General features: G+C 38.8%; 1 protein-coding gene across 1 annotated transcript in view; it reads left to right on the top strand.

Moving 5' to 3' along the window:
• The window catches only part of Best2 (bestrophin 2), a 261,189-nt gene that overhangs the window by 142,289 nt on the left and 99,308 nt on the right, over positions 1–19,592 (top strand). Inside the window, exons 3-4 of the mRNA XM_071590110.1 lie at positions 985–1,156; positions 8,998–9,127. Of these exons, the coding sequence (XP_071446211.1) occupies positions 985–1,156; positions 8,998–9,127 (302 nt within the window). The remainder of the gene's footprint in view (positions 1–984; positions 1,157–8,997; positions 9,128–19,592) is intronic.

Consider the following 19,592-nt stretch of genomic DNA (forward strand, 5'->3'; position numbering starts at 1 on the left):
TGAGTGGTTCCTACTCGCATCCGAGAGTCGTATTCAAATGCTATCTGCACCGCGTCCTATCGTTTTAACAGAGAAATAGATCTTTTCAATGTGATAACGAAGGAAATTCCAGTCTATATTAATTAGTAACATATTTATTAATTATACCCTAAACAATAATGCCACAACTTAGTGCCTTGATGATGTTTATGGTTGATTCAACAGACCCATGTCAATCTACTGAAAAGGAGTTTACTACGAATTTTCTATAGTATTCTGTTCAAATAACCATGAATTAGAGAGTGTTAAATATAATATAAAGCTAAAAATTATGTACACTATTATAATAATAAAAGTTGGCAATAAATTTAAATATTTTAATAATCTTAATTAAAATATATCTTATATTATATTTAGTTTATATGGCATTAAATAACATTATTTATATGGATCTTGGACCTAAATGGGTTCCTTATATGCAATCAACCAAACTGTTGAATTAACATGGCCAGCAAAATCAGATTTCTACCTTTTACGTTCCAACGCCGTTGGTCTTCATGAGCAGCCCACCTCCTAATAATGCTCCAGATGGCCAATCCCTGTCAAAAATAGAGTAGCCATTAGAATTACCATTTCTAGGATGTTTGGCTAATTCACTATTTATGATATTAAATCACTAGAATTTATTGCCTGTAGTACCAATTCTGGAATGTCTTCATTTTATATTATGCATATTCAAACTCCGTTCACATTCCTCTTTTGTTTCCATGAGTCTTTCCTTTCTTAATTTTTTTCTATATTGTCCTTTAATTGTTCCTCTCTCAGTCTACCCTTTTAAAATAGTGACGGTTCCTTGATATCTTTTTAATTTTCTCTTGTTCTCCCAAGAAATTGAAAAAACTTGTGTCAAATCGGATTTTTTTTCCTTCCAAGGCTATGAAATGCGAAGGCACCATTCGTCCTTTCCAATGCAATTTACTACATTCCTGAACCTTCCTTCCACAGGACATTCGAGAAGATAAAGATGTACTTCAGCGAACAGAGTGAAACGATACCGATGTCGTTCGTGCTGGGATTTTACGTGACACTGATAGTTAAAAGGTGGTGGGAACAGTACCGTCTCCTTCCGTGGCCGGACTCCCTCGCCCTCTTCGTATCAGCAGCCATCCCAGGACAGGTAAGCATTGCTTAAATGTATCGAGTTAAATCAAGATAATCATTCAGACTATCTTTTAGCTTAGCTAGCATAGGCTGGCGAATAGAGGGTTTTATCAGTGGTGTAAGTCCTCTCTTTAGAGAGCAGGGCGTTAGCCTTCTGAGTTCAAATCCGTGTTACGTCTTTGGACTCCCCTCGGTAAACCTACGTTTCATGTCTTTTCCGTAAATTTGCGGGAAACCGTAGGAAGCACAAGGAATTCTTTTGGCCCTACCTTCATGAATCCTTCGATTTCGCACTCGGAGTTATTTTCAACGTTTCATAATCTACTCGAAATTGTCCTCCTATTTGTTGACAAAGTCGGCGTGAAAATGACAAGTGAAGTTACTACTATTTTATTCGCCAAGAATGGTTATTAGAAATAGAGCTACATGCAGCATTTAAAGAGCAAGAAATCGAAACAAAATGCTAAGAGTATTTGTTCAGTTTACTTTCTGAATAGTTCCTTCAAAGAATAACTTAAAAGTTAAGTTAAAGTAACAGGAAAATTGCAATCCAGGTTGATTTGACTTTAAAAAATTATCAGTTGTCATTTCATTTGAACGAACCGAAAACAACTCAGGCTGAAAACTGATAAAAAACGAACGGATGCAAACTGCAATATTTATAGAATGTAATTCCATACGTTCCTGACATAACACAAGTTCATTATTTGCTGGCCTCTATGCATCATTGATTTGAAAGTCTTCCTGGGGTGCGTTGCGTAACTTACGCCGAAATGAATTAATATGACATCTGGTCTTCGTTGACGTGTCTATGTATCTTCGCATCAGCAGATAATGTCGTATTGCTCCCTTCTAGAACTTGAAAGACCGATTGAGGTTGTACATCCTATTGGATTTCGGAAGCGTGTACACAATGACGTGGGACGAATAGAAATTTAATTGTGTAGGTTAACAGACATTTTTATTCGGGTCAGGGTTAAGATGTTGGGGTCACCACACGAATCCAAATCGTTCGCTTTCGTATCCGAACGTGATACCTTATACCTGATCTTTATCGGTAATAACAAAGGTTATTTTTGTACAAAAGAGCAACTATTTCTCGTGCACGAGGAAGTTTTTCTTTTCACGGGACCGAGTTGAAAAGCTTTTTTTATTGCATACGTCCCTTGAAAAAATATTTTCGTTTTATAGAAATGAGACTAATTGTTTTACCGTGTCGCATTTGACGCGCGTTGTAATTTAGTTGCGGTAAGGTAGCCATTTGTCTATCAAAACTGAGAGGTGGAAAGATATCTAACGCCTAGCTTAGAATTAAATGCCTAGGAGGAGGCTGTTATTAATCTCTGTTGCCTATATTGCGTGACTTCAGCGTCGAAAGATGTCTATCAAAATTGCGAAATCAAAATGTAGGCACTCAGCGGCTTTAGTCAAATATTTCATATTACATCTAGTAGAGATGAATTAATTTGATAAATCTGTAAAACCTTGTAAGCAAAGCTCTGGGTAGATGTTAAACGTGAGTTTAAACATCGGAAATCTGTTGCCTACCCCTGCTTTCTTGATAAAAATGGAAGGGTACATGCATTCATCAAACAAATACGAATCATCATTAATCAAATACAAATCACCAGTGATTTTAAAAATTTCAAGGCAAGATAAAGATCAATTTATAGCTGTTAATTTATTTCTAAAGGTAATACCTTAACGTACCAATAACGTTCATTTGTGATAGTACCATAGCCGTTGGCAAAGTATGAACTGCAACTGCTTTCAAGGTCCTCTCATCATCGTTTTTCTACTTCATCAGCTCAGTGTGTTTGATATATGTTGCCGACTATTTAAGTATTATAGATTGATTGATTAAACATTGCAAAAGGATCATCATTTATCCCAAGGGATGGGGGTTCAATGGTTAATTAAACAGTCTCTCAAAGCTTGGAGATGTGACGGATTTCCAAATAGTAAGACCATTTGTTGTAATATTGTCTGATATTTTAAATTAGCCAGTTAATAACTATTGAGGGGCACTGCCATTATAGTTCCAACACCAAAAATCCTAACAAATATATTGAATTGATTCCTTTGCGTTGATTCTTTTGTCTGCATCACGCCTAATCTTAGCCGTGGGTATCTTTTGTTTTACAATCTTACCTATTTTATTCGTGAACACCTCTAATGTGTGTAGCATTAATCTTAGACCTGTACAAATTGAAATAGACCATGTGTTGTTTCCCTAAGTGCGAGATTTTAGCGTGGATTTATAAGTACTCAAGTGGAAACAAATATAAAAAAATACTAATTGTGTACATTTCGAATGCCAAATTGCCCAAGGGTTATGAATATTACTTAATACTCCCTTAACTCTAAACATTGTATTCTCTTTTCTACTCGAAGAAACCATTTTATACCACTTCGTGTGCAAGCGAATTGCAACATGATAATTATGGTATTACTATTCAGTAATCTACCTGTTAAGGTAGGTTTCGGATGGACACGACTACCAAATAAATATTTTGTGACTCAAAACAAAACAAAAACTCCAGCCACTTACTCTACATCAAGTCTCTCTTTATCACCGAGTACTTCCCTCCTCGCTTCATCCCGTCCAACATCCCCACCCTGTCCCTTCCCTTTCCTCGTTTGCCTAACATTCTCCCATCTTTTAGTCTTCAACTTCCCACTGCCGATCAATACCCCCTTCATCCACATTTCCTGCCTCCTTAGGGTTTCTCCTAACAAACCCCTCTCCTGGCCCATCATACCTATTACTTCCTCATTTATTTTCCTTTCGGTCCATTTCACCTTCTCCATTCTTCTCCACAGCCACCTTTAAAAAGCCTCCAATCTACGTCTCTCCTCCTGTTTCAGTGACCACGTTTCCGCGGCGTACATAACTACGCTCCATATCAAAGTTTTTACGAGTCTTTTCTTGACATAATTTCTCAACTTCCCTGTCATCAACTCCCTCCTCCTTGTGAAAGCCTCTTTGCCTGGTGCAAATCTTCTCCTTACGTCCCGACTACTTTGACAGTGTTGGTCCAAAACAATTCCACGATACGTAAACTGTTCTACCTGCTCTGGATTTTGACCTCCTATTTTAATGTTTAGCTTAGCCCTTTTTCTTCCTGGAAAATCGCATAACCTTTGTTTTATAAATATTGATTCTCATCCCATACCTGTCGCACTGAATTTCCAATTCACTATGCAATGTTTGCAGCCCCTTGGCTGACTGACAAACTAAAGCTTGGTCATCAGCAAACCTAACTGATTTTACGAATTCCCCGCCCACTTTCATCCCTACCTCCAATTCTTCCCATGCCTCTTTAATCATTTCCTCTGCATACAGGTTGAACAGCACCGGTGATAATGGGCAACCCTGCCTTACATCTCTTCCTAACACTGCCCATCTGCACTCTCCGTTCCCCACCCGCACCTGAGTAGTCTGATACATGTACAGGTTGCGGATTAGCCTCCTTTCCCTCCAATCTATTCCTATTTTCTGCAATATACTCATCAGTTTTTCCCAATTCGCTCTATCAAACGCTTTTTCGAAATCTACGAAACAGGCAAATACGTCCTGGTTGTGTTCTATATTCCTCTCGATTAATAATCTCATTACTGCAATGGCATCACGCGTACCTCTCCCCTTCCTAAACCCAAACTGATCATCCCCTAAGTAATCATTTGCCCTACTCTCTATCCTTTTGTTTATGATCCTGAGAACAACTTTCGTTGCTTGGGATATTAAACGTCTTGTTCTGCAATCTTCACATAATGTAGCTTTACCTTTTTCGGAAAAGGTACTAACACTGATCTCACAAAGCCTTCAGGCCAGGTTCCATTCTCATAGATACTACGAATCAGTCCATATAGACTCTTCCTCCCACATTTCCCTAAACCTTTTAGCAGTTCCGCAGAAATATTGTCTACCATAACGGCCTAATTTAGTTTCATCTCCTTTAATGCCCTTTCTATCTCATTGTCTAGTATGCCTGGACCTAAGCTTCTTATTATAAAACTAAGAAATAATATTTTGTATCATAAAAATATTTTCACAATGTAATTACGTTGCATTACATTAGCAGATTCGACTGCTTCGTTTTTGAACTAAATGGGAAACATTTCTAACAGTAGATGCTCATCATTTATTAAAAAAAATATTTCCTAACTCTATAGCTCTGAACAAATGAATTATTTTTCTGTATATCTAATTTGATGGAGACAATCAATTAGTACCATGGATTTAATAGCACCAAATAGTTAATACCAAATCTTGACCTATAATTATTCCATTATGCACATTTCAATTCATCTTACTTTCCAAAAATGATTTTTGTTTTGCCCTCTCGTGACATAAATACGTTAAATTGAAGTAGGAATCCGTGTTTTCTTAATTTTAATTGCGCCAGTCACTGAGGTGACTTCGATAACCATGACAAACGTTCATTTGAGACAGAATTGGAAGCCTCGACCTTGGCGTTGGATGAATGGCTCATTAGTCACCACAATATCTTTTTGAATAGGAATATCATAAAGCTTTTTAATTTTTAGTCAATATTGAATAAAAATTGGAATAAACCGCAAAAGTGTAACGTCTAAAAACAATGGAACAATATGTTTTAATAACTATAAGACACCAAACTAATTATAAGGAAATGTATCGGTTCTATACCACTGAAAACACGCACGATGCAGTTTTGTATCAAATGCTATGACCATTTTTCATATTTAAATTTTGCTGACTGATGGTAATGAAATAAATATTTTGTTTTTGAGTGAATAAAAGCATCAGTTTGATCAAATATAATTATGGGAGTAATAAAAATAAAGAACAGATATTGAGCATGTGTAATTCAAAGCGACGATTTCATCTTGGTCACAGAAGTAATGGTTGATTTTAAAAGCTATGTAGTTTTCCCTCTGAGCTTTAAAAACTACTGATGTGAAAAATGGACCCCTTTTTTAAGTGGAAATTTTAATAGGTGCCTCATCCTAGCCGAGGACTGTTAAAATAAGGTAAACTAAGAAACATACGTTTTTTCATTCTACAATCGCCACTACCGGTTTCAATTCAATAATGACACACCAGCTAGAAATTGTAAAATATCCGGAATTCTTCTCGGAATTCACTAAGTGTAAGTATACTAATTATCGACGGTGACTTTAACCTTCTTTCGATTAACTGGGGCACTCTTAGAATGAATATAAATTAAGAAACTGCTAAGCATGCGCTGAGTAACTAAACTTGTTTTTCCATTTGCTTTTTCCAACAAGCGTTTAAAAAAAAGTCTAAGGAAAATAAAATTGTATATCTTTTAACAATTAGTCGACATGACATGGTTACACATGTCGACATAAATGAAAGATACCAAGGGCGACTTCACTGTACAAAGAATAGTTTGCTGCTGTAATAAAACTTTAAAATTATACCCATTATTTATACTTATTACCTTATGCTCCTTAAGAATGTAGCTTTATAAAAGATCGTGGTTGATGATAAAGTTTCCAGCAATTTTAGTCACTAAATTTCATGAAAACTATTGAAAAACATACAAATAATTCGTAGATATACTGCGTAAAATCGATTTATTCAGGCTTATTTAAACCAGGATACTTTCACGTGACAATAACAGTGGAGGCTAATGAAACAGTTAAGTACGACTACCGCTGAGTAGCCAGGGAAAGTACCTTGCTTCGTTAAAAAATCCACTAAATCTCACACATTTATCGGCAAGTAAAAAATGCTGTACCCAACGCTAAAAAACTATAAAGATGGCTGTCCGCATGAAGGGTCTGAAAGAGAAAATATGTAGTGAGTAGCTTTGTTTTCGATCCTAAACTTTTTGGACCAACGATTGGAAATTAAATGATAAATTCTCAACCGTTGAGTAGGAATAGCACAATGAAATGAGAAAACAATAATGCATCATACAATTCTAAAGTTTTGTATTTGATTTTGGAGTTGTTTACAACGCGGATGAGTTGAAAAAAATCATGTAATTCCTTGGTGGCCGAAAATATTTCACAAACAGCAATCAAGATTTTCGAATGAGTGGACCAATAGAAGCGTAGCTGGGTTCAACCATTCACTACATCCTAAAATCTGAAGAAACAAAAAAAATTAGACGCGCTAGTCATAGATTTCAAAAGTCATTCCACCACACAATAAACTGATATAAAAACTGTGATCATTGGGAAATAACAAAAAAAACCGTGAATTGGGATCGCGATTTCCTTTCTGTACGTAATCAAAAAGCTATAATTGACGGAAGTGGTTCCGATTTCGTGAAAGTAGCCCCCGGCACGGTGTCTCCCAAGGAAATGTGATCTGAACCTTTCGGTTTATTCCTCATTTAAATCAGTGACAATGATTCTAAAATAACTAGCAGGCTATCCGTTGGTAACACGGTCATCTGTAATTCCTTAACTAATATTTACAACGGATTTTCCTTCTAGCGATCTACATAATATTATGTCTTGATGTCGCGAGTTTTGTCTCTGGCTGCATGAAAAAGTACGCAGTAATGCACTTCCGAGACAATGAATCTCATCATCCATGCAGAAAAAAGAAGGCCACACACACTTACACCTCTGTAGCTGATTGGACTGATATAGGGATTTTCGGGTCAAGTGGAATTCTTGGGTGTCACAGTGGGCCGCTTTGCGGACAATTGAACTGTGTGCGGAACACCATTGAAGCAACTTGTTTTCACCAAGGGTATACTGTGCATGAATTCGAAAGTTAGGCTTTTTAAGCATTTATTATTTCTCGTTTTGAATACTCTATGTGTCAATGATGCCATTTCAGAATTGAGCATAAGAATAGGGAAAGTCGTTCGGCCGTTTAACAACTTGCATAGAAATAACAGAATTTGTTGCTCAGATAATTTATAAATTCCTATTAGTTTAAAGGCACTACATTTTTTAAGATTAAAATGGGAGACTTTACCGAATTAAAAACTGCAAATATCAGCAGTTGATGCCGACTCGGAGGTAATTAGTCGAGCACAACAAAGCATTGATGGTCAAGATCACCGCACGACTTTGTTTTACCATTGACATATTATTGCCTATTGTATTCTAAACTTAATAATAAAAATCTCAAATTTCCCTAGTAGATGGCTTTATAACAGTCATTGCTATATACCCCAACGGCATTTAGTGAAATTATATGTAGATATAGAAAGTTGAGTGGAAATATTGCGTCCAAGAAACGAGAGAAATCATCTTCCAGGAATGTAGATGAAAACCTGTTCACTGGTTCCCAGAAATAGTTCTCATTCATCAATATTTAATTGATATGTTCGATTGCTTACGCGCCAACTGGGCAACCTTGTGCGCGACGCAATTGATGGTTGTTGAAATCGGAACACCGCCACAGCAAGCGTGACGATTTTCCAAATATCTATAAGCAATGTACCGGAATCGTATTTTAAATCTGGATTACAATAGATTTATTGAATTATTTTTGTTTGATAAATTTACTTAGTAATAAAAAAATCCACTATCAGCCAGCGTATTCCATGTAGAGATATGTTACATTCTACCCTCGATTCAATAAGATGAAGGTAATGAAAGGAAATAAAATTAAATGCAATAATTATTCATCCCACTGATCCTTCGTACTAACCCTTGATCAAACTTCGTATTGATCGCTGTGAAAATCAACCTAAAATTTTTTCGGCCTGTGTCGGTTAAATTTCCAATGGGAAGGCCTGTCACGCGTGTTAGGCAAAGGAATGATTTAGTAGAAGGTACTCGGCGTTTTCTCAGGCCAATGAATCTGAGTTGAACCGCAGGTGTCCTTGTCCTCAGCCGGCTGTACCGAATTGCTTGTAACTTTAATTGCCTTTGCAGGACGAGCGGGGACGTCTGATGAGGCGAAACATTGTCCGCTACGCCATGCTGTCCTACGTTATCACCCTACAGCAGGTGTCCCTTCGAGTGAAGAGGAGATTCCCGACGTGGCAGCACATGGTGGACGCCGGTGAGTACGGATCCGAGTGCATTAAGTGTTTGGCATTTATCGTGGCCGGTGGTGACGAAACGCTCGCCCTCCAGACCATCGACGTGCGAATTGTGGTCGTTGGAATTTATGGAGTATTGTTGGGCCCTATTGTTTCACGGTGTCGTGCAACGTACGGCGCAATAGATGGTTGCTGAAATCGGCCATTGATCCGCTCATTTCGTTTTGTCGAAACTTTTGGGTCTTGAAAGTGAGTGCGCGTGTGGCTCTGGATTTGCAAGCTTTGCGCGTACGCCCCTAAAATCGAAATTGACTGGGGCGATCAAACCAGCGGTTATGCAGTAGAATACAGGCTTCCTAATTAACACCATACGTGTTTTTTCCAATAGATGATCCATTCTGTAGAGATTAGATGTAGACTCCCAGGTTTTCTTTTACATTTCGGTCTTCTTAAGCGCCATCTTCAATTAAATTTCAAGCATTCGATGTATCTTTCACAATTTTGAATGAGTAATTTTACAAATATTTATCTTAGAAAGATTAGTAAGCCTCTTCATCAATAAATTAGTGTTAGGAAAGTCAGCGGATCATATTTCTTGCCGATCATGCTTCATAATTATTGTTGTAACTCCATGACGTGTAATACGTAATAATATGTATTAATATGACATGATATACCAGGACCTCCATTGTATTTGTCGTTTTAATAAAAGTAATCAAGGTTATTCCAAGTTTGATTATTATAGAAAATACCGTTAAAACCTCAATTCTCTGAGGAGAATGGTAGCGCTAGGCTTTGAAACGTCGCGTCGGCAGCAAAATATTTTACCAAGTGGAAACCAGAGAAAGTTTTATATCTCTCATCGTTTGTCTTTTGAACTTTATGTAACCTCGGCTTAATAGAAAATTTTATTCGAATGTGGTTCAAGTTGAAACTATAGGAATGTCTTCCATATTCGGACTTACCTATATGACGGAGCATCGACCTAAACCGAATAAGAGAAGTGTCATCTATCTGGGAGCACGTACATAAGGAGAGGTTATTACAAAACTTAGATAGGTTTACCTTTTTCCCGATGAATGACCGACAAATTCAACTACTGTCCATTTTACTACCTCGTAATTACAACTAAAGGGCATTTGTTTTCTTAAGGTGAAAAGTTGCCCCCATCATTGACGGAGTGGTTGTTACATAATATAAATTTGCCCTTCGAAGCCTCATTTATATGATCCAGTTGGTACAAAAATTGCTTGAATTATCGTCGGATAGCATTTACCCAATGTTGGACTTTTTTCGGGAACTCTGCCAAGTGTCACGAGTTTTGTGCTAATATGAATGACAATAGAAAATCCCAAGGACCATACATCGCATAATCATGGATGCCGACCCTATTTCAATGTGGGCCAATACGTCTTTGTATATATGTTTATGTGGTTAGATATATATATATATATATATATATATATATATATATATATATATATATATATATAACCTATTTCTAAAAAATAATGGAAATGAGTTTAGTTTTAACCCTGTAAATAACACTGGTTACATTTCCTCAGAAATAGTATCCTATTATTGATTGAACGACATGAACTTTCTGGAATTCGAAGTAAAGGCCTAGGAGGAATAATATTGGAAGATTATTCCCTTCATTTTTTAATTTCCTGCAATTTTTTCCATGCATGCTTAAGAAAACTAGTTCACCTTTTCAGTTGAGCTAAAATGTCAAGAATTATCTTACAGTGCAACCTAACATTCCTAACCTCTTCAATCAAAAAGAAGTCATTTATTTTGTCATCTTAGTATCAAATACGACGACATTCTTTCCGAGCTCGGGTTGAAAACCTCCATGACGAGGTAATTAGAACCATGACGGGGTATTAAGCTGAGCTAAATGCCCACTGTCCTCACAAACTGAGTGTGCGGTCTAAGTCGTAAAATCCACTTTCATTAGTTCATTCTAATTCTCAAGAGAGCTTTGGAAGTTTACACGGGTCTTCGGGACGGAAATTGTCGTTGACATAACAAATTCGCGAATCTTCACCAGTCTTAACCGAAGCTTTCTAATAGTGTCCGTCTACTTCCCACCTCTAACTCGACAACATTTGCAGCTACTTTCTGAGCATTCCAAGTTTTGGCAAACTTCGCGCCCAAAGCTGTATGTTGAGTGTGTTGATCGTATTCATTTCCGACTTCCCTATTTGATTGCCAAATTAAACCACGATCATAAAATTGAGGATATTTTCGCCAATTAGACCCGAAGTGCGTGTGCGGGACAAGGAGGGGTTAACTTCGGCGTGAGATAAATTCATATTACGCGAGATTTTTTTCGACCCATGCTTCTTGTGCAAAATGAAAGAAGAGAACTGTGCAGGTAGGGGTTCTTCTCTCGTTTAGAAATCTCGATTTAAATGCATCCCGGCTAAGCGCTGGGCATCCCGGCTATGACCAAGTAAATACTACCCGAAACGTCCTTGAAGATATTTGGCTGAGGGGAGGCGAGGGGAAACTTTCGCCTTTGCAAATTAATGACCCGAAGTGTAGCAATTGGGTGGCGTAACAATGGATACGGTAGGTTTAAGGAGAGGCCAAATGGAGTCCTTTGGAGAGAGGGCGAATGGGAGGGGAGGTCTAGGCTGGATGAAGGAGGGAGATGTAAACGCAGCCGGAATTCAGAGCGTGGGACATCGTTCGAGCAGGTATGCTTGATCAAACATTGGAAACCGCAACGCTGGCTGCGGTCCTCGCCCCTCTCCCCAGAATCGCTCCCAGTTTCGGGAAGGTACCCGCCTGGACGTCACGTCGCGTGAAGATGGCGCAAGCATATCATTCCACTTGCTATTGAAAAGGAGATGTGTACCACTTCGTTCATTCGTTTCTGGCGTGATTTTCTCACTTTTGCGAAACAAAATTATTTCCACAGAAGACCTTTGCCCCTACGTTTGAACTGCCACTGAAAACTTCATTACATCCTTGCAGGATACAGAAATATTTTGTACTTTGTATAATACGTTATAATCCCCATTTTTGCATACTATTCCTATCTTCAGCTGCTCAATAGTACACTATATTCTAGATATTACCCTCTTGGCTAAATGTTTAGATGAAACCTAATAATCACCCTCTTTCCTGTTGCAATTTCAAATTATTCACTTCCTCCCTTACTCTTCTATTACATCTTCTCAATATTTTCTGCAACCGTATTTTAGATTGAAAAAACACCCATGATAACTTCTCCTCTCCCCACACCTGCCACTTTTACCAACCCCCAAACGACTCCTTCTTTTGATAAATGGTAGAGTACCTCAACTATGAATTCCCGCGATTTAATCTTTGAAAAACACTTATATAAGAGTTTCCCACGAGAAAAATTTGCATCGCATGCAGTTGGAATTAAAATTGACGGATTAATGTACGTGTTTTATATATCGAGGTATCAGGAACTGTTTTGTGAAGCAAATAATTTCATTACAGAGACCTTAATTCGGAATTAAAATGAAGGACGTTTTCGTCACGAGTTCACTCCCTTTGCAACCGCGCTGAGGTAATATTTAAATCCAAACAAATATTTAAATCCTCGACTCATAAAAAAAAATGCGACGTTGAGAAATAAGGATCGGGAGTCGCGTGGCCTGAAGCACTTAAAATCCCTCCGGGTCGTCGCATGTGAAATTCCGATCTCGGTCGCAGATTTCCAAACTGGCAGAGAACGTATTGGTTTTGTCAACTTTTCGGTCCCTGCCTTTTCAGGTTTCGCAGCGGTTCCCTCCTCTCCTGGATTAGACCCTCCCCTTTCCCATCGCTGTGGCGCACTAAGATAAGAAATTGGGAGCAAGAGACGTAGGTGGAAGAACGCCCCGAAATAGTTGGAAGGTAAATCTTCACCGGGACAATATTACTCGCCAATGGTGTACGGGGATGGAGAAGGGGAAGGAGGCAGGGAGGGGGGGGGTAGGGACGAAAAACCACGCCCAGATGTCGCATCCCACGTAGTGCCGGGGTCATAACTTTTATCCGAAGTCCGTTGTAATTGGGTCATACGGCAACCTTGCTCATGAATGAGATCAATTAAGCAAATTTTATGCCGACCTTGCGAAGTTGGAAAGAAACCCTCAGTGAATGAAAGCTTTGAAAATTCACCGTTGTTTATGAAGAGGAGGCGGTTGACATGAGTTCCCGTCGTCAATACCACATCATTTCTGATTGTTGATCTTGCTCGAGCACCGTGCTATTGTTGACTTTGCAGCATCGACGTAATTGCAAAGGTTCAAGTACCGCGATCCGTGATCTCCGAGTATCGCATTCTAAAGTTTTTAGGGTTACAGAATCGAGCCTAACGAGTAAATTACTCCACCATTTTACTTTTATTTTAAATTACAATTCGTTAACGGAGATTTAAATTGCCGGATGGAAATTTACTTTCACCTCTTTCTTGGGGAAGACTTACCGTGGAGCGCGTCATCAAAGGCCTTGAAGCGTATATCTACTCGATACTGTCAGGAGGTTATGTAACGGACTTATTTGAGCACACGATACTATGGAAATGAGAAATTATTATCGCTGGGGTTGAGGTACAGACATTCGCCAGCGAAAGAGAAAACTCGAGAGCCGTTGTGCAGATAGTTCGCCTCAATAAAAAGGTTTTTCAGCAACTCCCAAGCGGCAGTCAACGGTGACTCATGCGGCATTCTCTCATTGTCGACGAGAAACGAGTGGAACATGGCTGCAGTCATAATCCTTGAACTTTTAGAAAATATGTAACTGGACAACGCTCACGGATATTCAGTATATGGAAACGATTTCGCGGAAAGATTCCGGAAATAAATGCTGGAAATGAGTTTTTAAAAGAATTAATTTACTGGAAGCATTTTATGCAATCAAAGACAATTAGAATATACTCTGGTGTGCAAAAAAATGATGCCAAGAAATTTTTGTTTATTTTTGCGCTGTGAAGCCGAAATAAACACACTTTTTAACTTACGTTTAGCGTAAAATCTTGGTGAGAACTTTCTTGGAAGAAAACTTGTTTAACCAAAAGAGATTTGCGAGAGTCTGATGGGTCATTTCAAGCTATAAGTTCCTAATTCCATGGAAACAACAACGGACTAAAAAGTTGGGTCCATTTGATTGAATGTTAACAGCATTCATTCAAGAAATTTTACAATGAGAGCCCAAATTAAGGGTAGTTGTTGGAATCATTTCCTTACTGAGTGTCTTCCTTATAAGGTAAGTAGGCAATTAGAATACTCTTTAAGTAGAAAATTAGAATCTCAAGTGCTGTAGTGTCTAATTTCACCACCAAAATGTTTTTTATGTCAAATAAGAAATTACACGTATTGAAAATTTATGGATCAGCCTCACCGTACCTGCCGGCCATGACTGTGTGTGATTCCATGCATGAGTGAACGAATGGTAAATCATTTTGAAAGTGTGTTGAAATGCTTGGCGGACCATTTTACTACCTTTTTAGCTCCCAGAATTCGTTTTAACTTCACGCGCATTTAAGGTGTGTGATGGAGATCAAGCTATTCAAGTGAGTTTTGAAACTATATACAATGACCGCTGGAAAGGTCTGCTTAAAAATTTATTTTTGGCCTTCACTTCAGTTGAAAACTGGGGAGATAAGAGATAGGCGCGTGTTCATACGGGAGCCTAGTCAGCCCATACTGATTCAGGGCAATGAAGCCTTATTTGGAATATCGGTGAAATTTCCCGTACTTACCCTATGGTTCCAATGCTGCTTGAAACTTTCGCGAAACGGGCATGACTACTCAAATGCGGATTAACTCGTTTTGCAAGCATTTCAATTTACGTATTCCTAACAAAAAGGCGTGAGGAAGCTAGGAGATCTGCCGGGGAAACGCATTCGATTCGCCGAATTCCCTGTCATCGTATTAATATCACATAAACTTAAAATGTATTCGTAATTTATAAAAAAGAGGTGAAAACTAGAATTTGTTCTGATGAATATTATTCTGTGAATAATTCAGGGTTTGTCAGTGGATTTTATTGGTAGAGTTTTGTGGGTGTATATTAATACACCCACATTTATGGACATTTATGGGATTCTAAAGCCATAAAATGGTATGATGAGGATGGAATCCAGAATGAAGCCGACGAGAGAGTTATAAATGTAGGATGATTGAAGAAAAGATGGAAATGGAGTTTATTGCACCTAGAAGGAGTTAAAATCGACAATGAAAGTATTGATTATGGACTTGGTTCCATTTTTTAAACAGATTCCCTCTGCGTTGATACGGGCACTGCTACCTCGGCGTTTACCAACCATATGTGCAGAATGACTGGAAGTGGCGGCTTTCGGTAGATGCTTCGTCGACAGAAACGTTGGAAATTTCGCGTCCATTGCTGGTTGAAGCAGCAGGAATAATAAATCGTGACCGTTGATTACATCCGATAACTTATATAATGTAAATTATTGACCGTACTTTATATTTTGCATCTATGATCAGTCTTCAGCCTTTAGTTCGGTTTGTCAGATAAGAGATTTTAGTTTGAATTTACTCAATTAGAGTAGGAGGGCCAGTTCCTTTTCCGAGTGCCACTTGAGACTGTTAAATTTTGATATCCACGATAGAAACTTTAGCTTATCTAGGATATCATTAGAGCTTAAATCTAATATTATCCATTCGGTAGACAAACGCTGAACACTTCTGCCACTCCTTAATCCACACCCGGGTGCAGTATTAATCGAATTAGTGACTATCACGTAGTGTGAAGTGTGCCGAAGTCGATTTCAAATTCATTGTCTAACTGCGATGCTCTTTAGCTAAATCGTGTTGAAATATAGGTGGGTAAAGAGCGATGGGTCGCTGCTTCACGGAATATCAATTCTCAGTTCTGACTTCTGGATTAAAAGATTTATTATTTAAGAGTGGTAGGCTACCGTAGGTGACCCGAGGAACGATACTGGCCCGCCATGTCCTTAGGCCTGAATTCCACTGGCTCACTTAGAGGGCTTTAGCTCGAGGTGACCTCTGTCCTCATCCATTCGAAGCAAACCGTCGGTCCTGTTGCTGCTTTTTTTTTATCTCCGTCACTGTTGCATTTTCATGTTTTACGTGAGTTCAATGATAGAATATTTATTTACTCGTTAGCCTAGGCAGATTGTAAAATTCCCGGAAAAGATACGTCAGACCTCTTAATTCCTGCGAGGTGAAACACTTGATTGGGACTTGCTCCTACTGGTCTGAGTTTCAGTACGCGGTTCGTTCGTTCGTTCGCCCCTCGTGGTCCCAGTGGAGCAGCACGTTCACGCGTAGCATATAAACTGCCTCCTTTCCCCCAAACCTTTCGGTCGGCTCGCCGCCGGACTCCGCGGTAGCATTGAATGGTTGGCGAAGCACTTCCTGCTCACCAAGAGGCGTTGGCTTCCTGGTGCATTGTGTTCAGTTTTGGTCCATGTAATACGTATATTTTTTTTTGATTCGTAGTGGTGATTTCGAGGATTTATTCCCTCAGATACCATAAGAATCCCGCCTGGATGCAATGGCATGAGAGACACTTTCTTCTTATCGGTGTCGATGTAACAAACGATGTAATAAGCTGAATATCTGAATTGGCTATCAGGAAATGGGAATGATTATAATGTTGTTAACCGTTTAAGCGAAATCAGCTATTCCTCGCAATTCATCCTCTCTCTCCAGTTTGTGGGTATGAAGATGAGTTTTCGGGGATTTAGCACTAGAATAAATATCGCCCCGCCAGAATTCCATTAATAAGAATAATTTGCAGCCGAAGTTAACCGAAGACTTCACTGCCCACGGGAAAACCCGAGTGCTTTTGGTAACGTGCGTGTATGGGTCCAAATATAGGACCATAATGTGCCCAAAATGAAGAAATAATAATGACTTTTTTCGATAACCCACTGCGTGAATGGTCGACTCAAATTGAATGCTCGAGAAAATTAATATGGTGATATACTTACATAAATGGTCATTTTTCATTTCGTCCCATAAATAAAGAGTCAATTCCTGTCTTTTAATTTCTATATTATAGAATTTTAACTGATCAAATTTCAATATCAGTAATATTGAATTCACTTTGAAATTTTACTTTTGCTAAAAATCTGTGACATGAATTCCAGTTTATGTATCCTACTGCCACTGGGATGCCAATAAGCTTTTCGTTTGATATTGATATTTGTTACTTGAATGTTTTAGTACCCTGAAAGCCACCACTAAAGAGTGTGGCAGGGAGTGAATACACACCAGAATAATTTTGGCCCAAATATGACCCTTACCGCGGTCTGACAATGTTACTCTAATTCCTTATTGCTCGTGGAAAAACTGTCATCTTAAATATATCTGTTCTACACTTAATCGCTCTAAATTTATTGATATGACCTCTCCTACCGCAGGGCGATGAGGATAATAATACATTTTCAACATCATTGCTAAAGAGACTCCCTTCCAATTTATGCAAGAGCTTTAATCTGTAACTTAAGCCTCGCTCCTTTGAGTGATTCCCAGCCTAGCTGCTCTAATATTTTAGATACGCTACTAAATTTCTCAACGTTTGCAAATCCAACTCCTCTACGCTGCATGCGCTCCAATACGGCAATCAATCCAGCTTCGTGAGGATCCCGCATACTAGCAGCATATTCTAAATGAGGCCTAACCGCCAAAAGATAACATTTCTCTTTGGCCTTTTGACGGGAATACGATTAAAACCGGCTACGAATTAGCAGCAGAGATTTAACTCTTTGCTCAGCAGTCTTATTTTTTAAACTCGACTTGGAGAATTATAATAACTTCGCACCAATTATAACAGATTTTTCTGCGCGTTAATGATGCGGTGGGAATATTCTGCTATACTCTAATTGGACAGTTTTGATTTGAACGACCAATTGTACGAAAGATAATCGTCAATTGAAGATAACTATCGCAGCAATCTGTCGTCAGCCAAAGCTGCAAAGAAAAGCGTCGAAGTTTTTCGAGCAATTTAACACTCAAAGGAGTGCTTGAGATCTTGTCCAACGCCGAGCTGCTCATTTTTTTCTCTGGATATTAGGAAGTGCTCCCAATTTTTCGACCTTGAGAACACACTTTCGCACAGGAGGAATGAAAATCCTCATTCCAATCGCTACTCTCGATATCCAAAACCATGGAGAAACGGAGAAGGGAATGAAGAGATCAATTCGTTGAACTAGGTGTCTCGAAATCGGAAATTTCAATAAATGTCGAAACGATAGCCTCATAAAATGGTAATTGTCCATTGCATAGTACATCAATTTGCCAAGCTCCTTGTTACAAATAGCCTATATATTTTCGGAAATTGAGAATAAGTTTTCAATTTTTAAGTTAAAGTTAAATTTTACTTCTTTGCAGCTTCGTAGACTATCACCCCTACCAATTACTTGTTAACGGATAATGTAGAGTTTATTTTGTGGAACAAGCTGGGTAGAATAAAATCGGTGATATACTTGTATATTGAACATTGCGGAAAAATTTGTCAACTGCTAGAAATAATAAACGCTCGTTCATGTAGTGCTTTCGATATAGTTTTAACGTATTTGCTTAATACATACGGTCGAAAAGATTATTCATTTATATTGGATTCCATGAATACACAAGACAAAATAAACTGGGTACGGACGAGGAAGTGTTTTTGAAAGGTTATGAAAATGCTATGGGAAGGAAAAAGTCATGAAAAAAAGTGGAAGCTGGTGGCGGATATCGGAGGAACCGGAAAAGTTGATGTAAAGTAAAGCCTGAGAGGCAGAAGAATTTTCATGGCTGAGATACAAAGGAGAATGCTTAACCGATATGTAGGAGATGCATTTAGGTAGGCATGAAGGGGAATGGAAACTATTTGTAGATCAATCAGGAAATGGTGGAAAGGGACAAAATCAAGAAAAAATTATTTTGTTTTGTGCATTTTGTAACCTGCTTAAAAAGTTAACAGAGATGTTTGATGCTTTGTAGGGACCGGCCGAAGCATCCTCTGTGCACATGACCACCTAAATAAATCATAAAAATATCGATATAAATTAAATGATGCGAATCACTGTTATTGTTCACGCAGGAGCAATGATAGAGAATAATATTTTTTTGGAATTTCGAGACTGAATTTATGCATCGATTTTTTAAGCAATACATCCTCGCTCGAGACCCCCCCCCCCCGAAGCAATTGCAGCAGAAAGCGTTGCGCGGCTCCCAGGGAGGAAGGGACGATTGGGGGAAGAGAGAGCGGGAGAATGGGCGAGCGAAGCAATCCGGCGAGGCGGAGGGAAGCGAGTGACCAGGGCTAGCCGCTTTGTCACCAAGGCCGCCTGGTGAGTTGCCAGGACATCGCACCCGACCTTCCTCTTTTCGTGGAGAGATCTCCGTTTTGGCGAAGGCGGCGGGGGTGGGAGGTAAAGACCTAAAGCCCCCTACCCTCCAGTGCCTCCCTCCCCCCACACCCCCAGCCCCCCTGGCGTCCTCCCCCAATAAGTAGAGACACGCCCCTTCTTCTCCA

The sequence above is a fragment of the Hetaerina americana genome, unplaced genomic scaffold (genome assembly GCF_022747635.1).
Source record: "Hetaerina americana unplaced genomic scaffold, ioHetAmer1.1.p SCAF_4, whole genome shotgun sequence".
Lineage (NCBI taxonomy): Eukaryota > Metazoa > Arthropoda > Insecta > Odonata > Calopterygidae > Hetaerina > Hetaerina americana.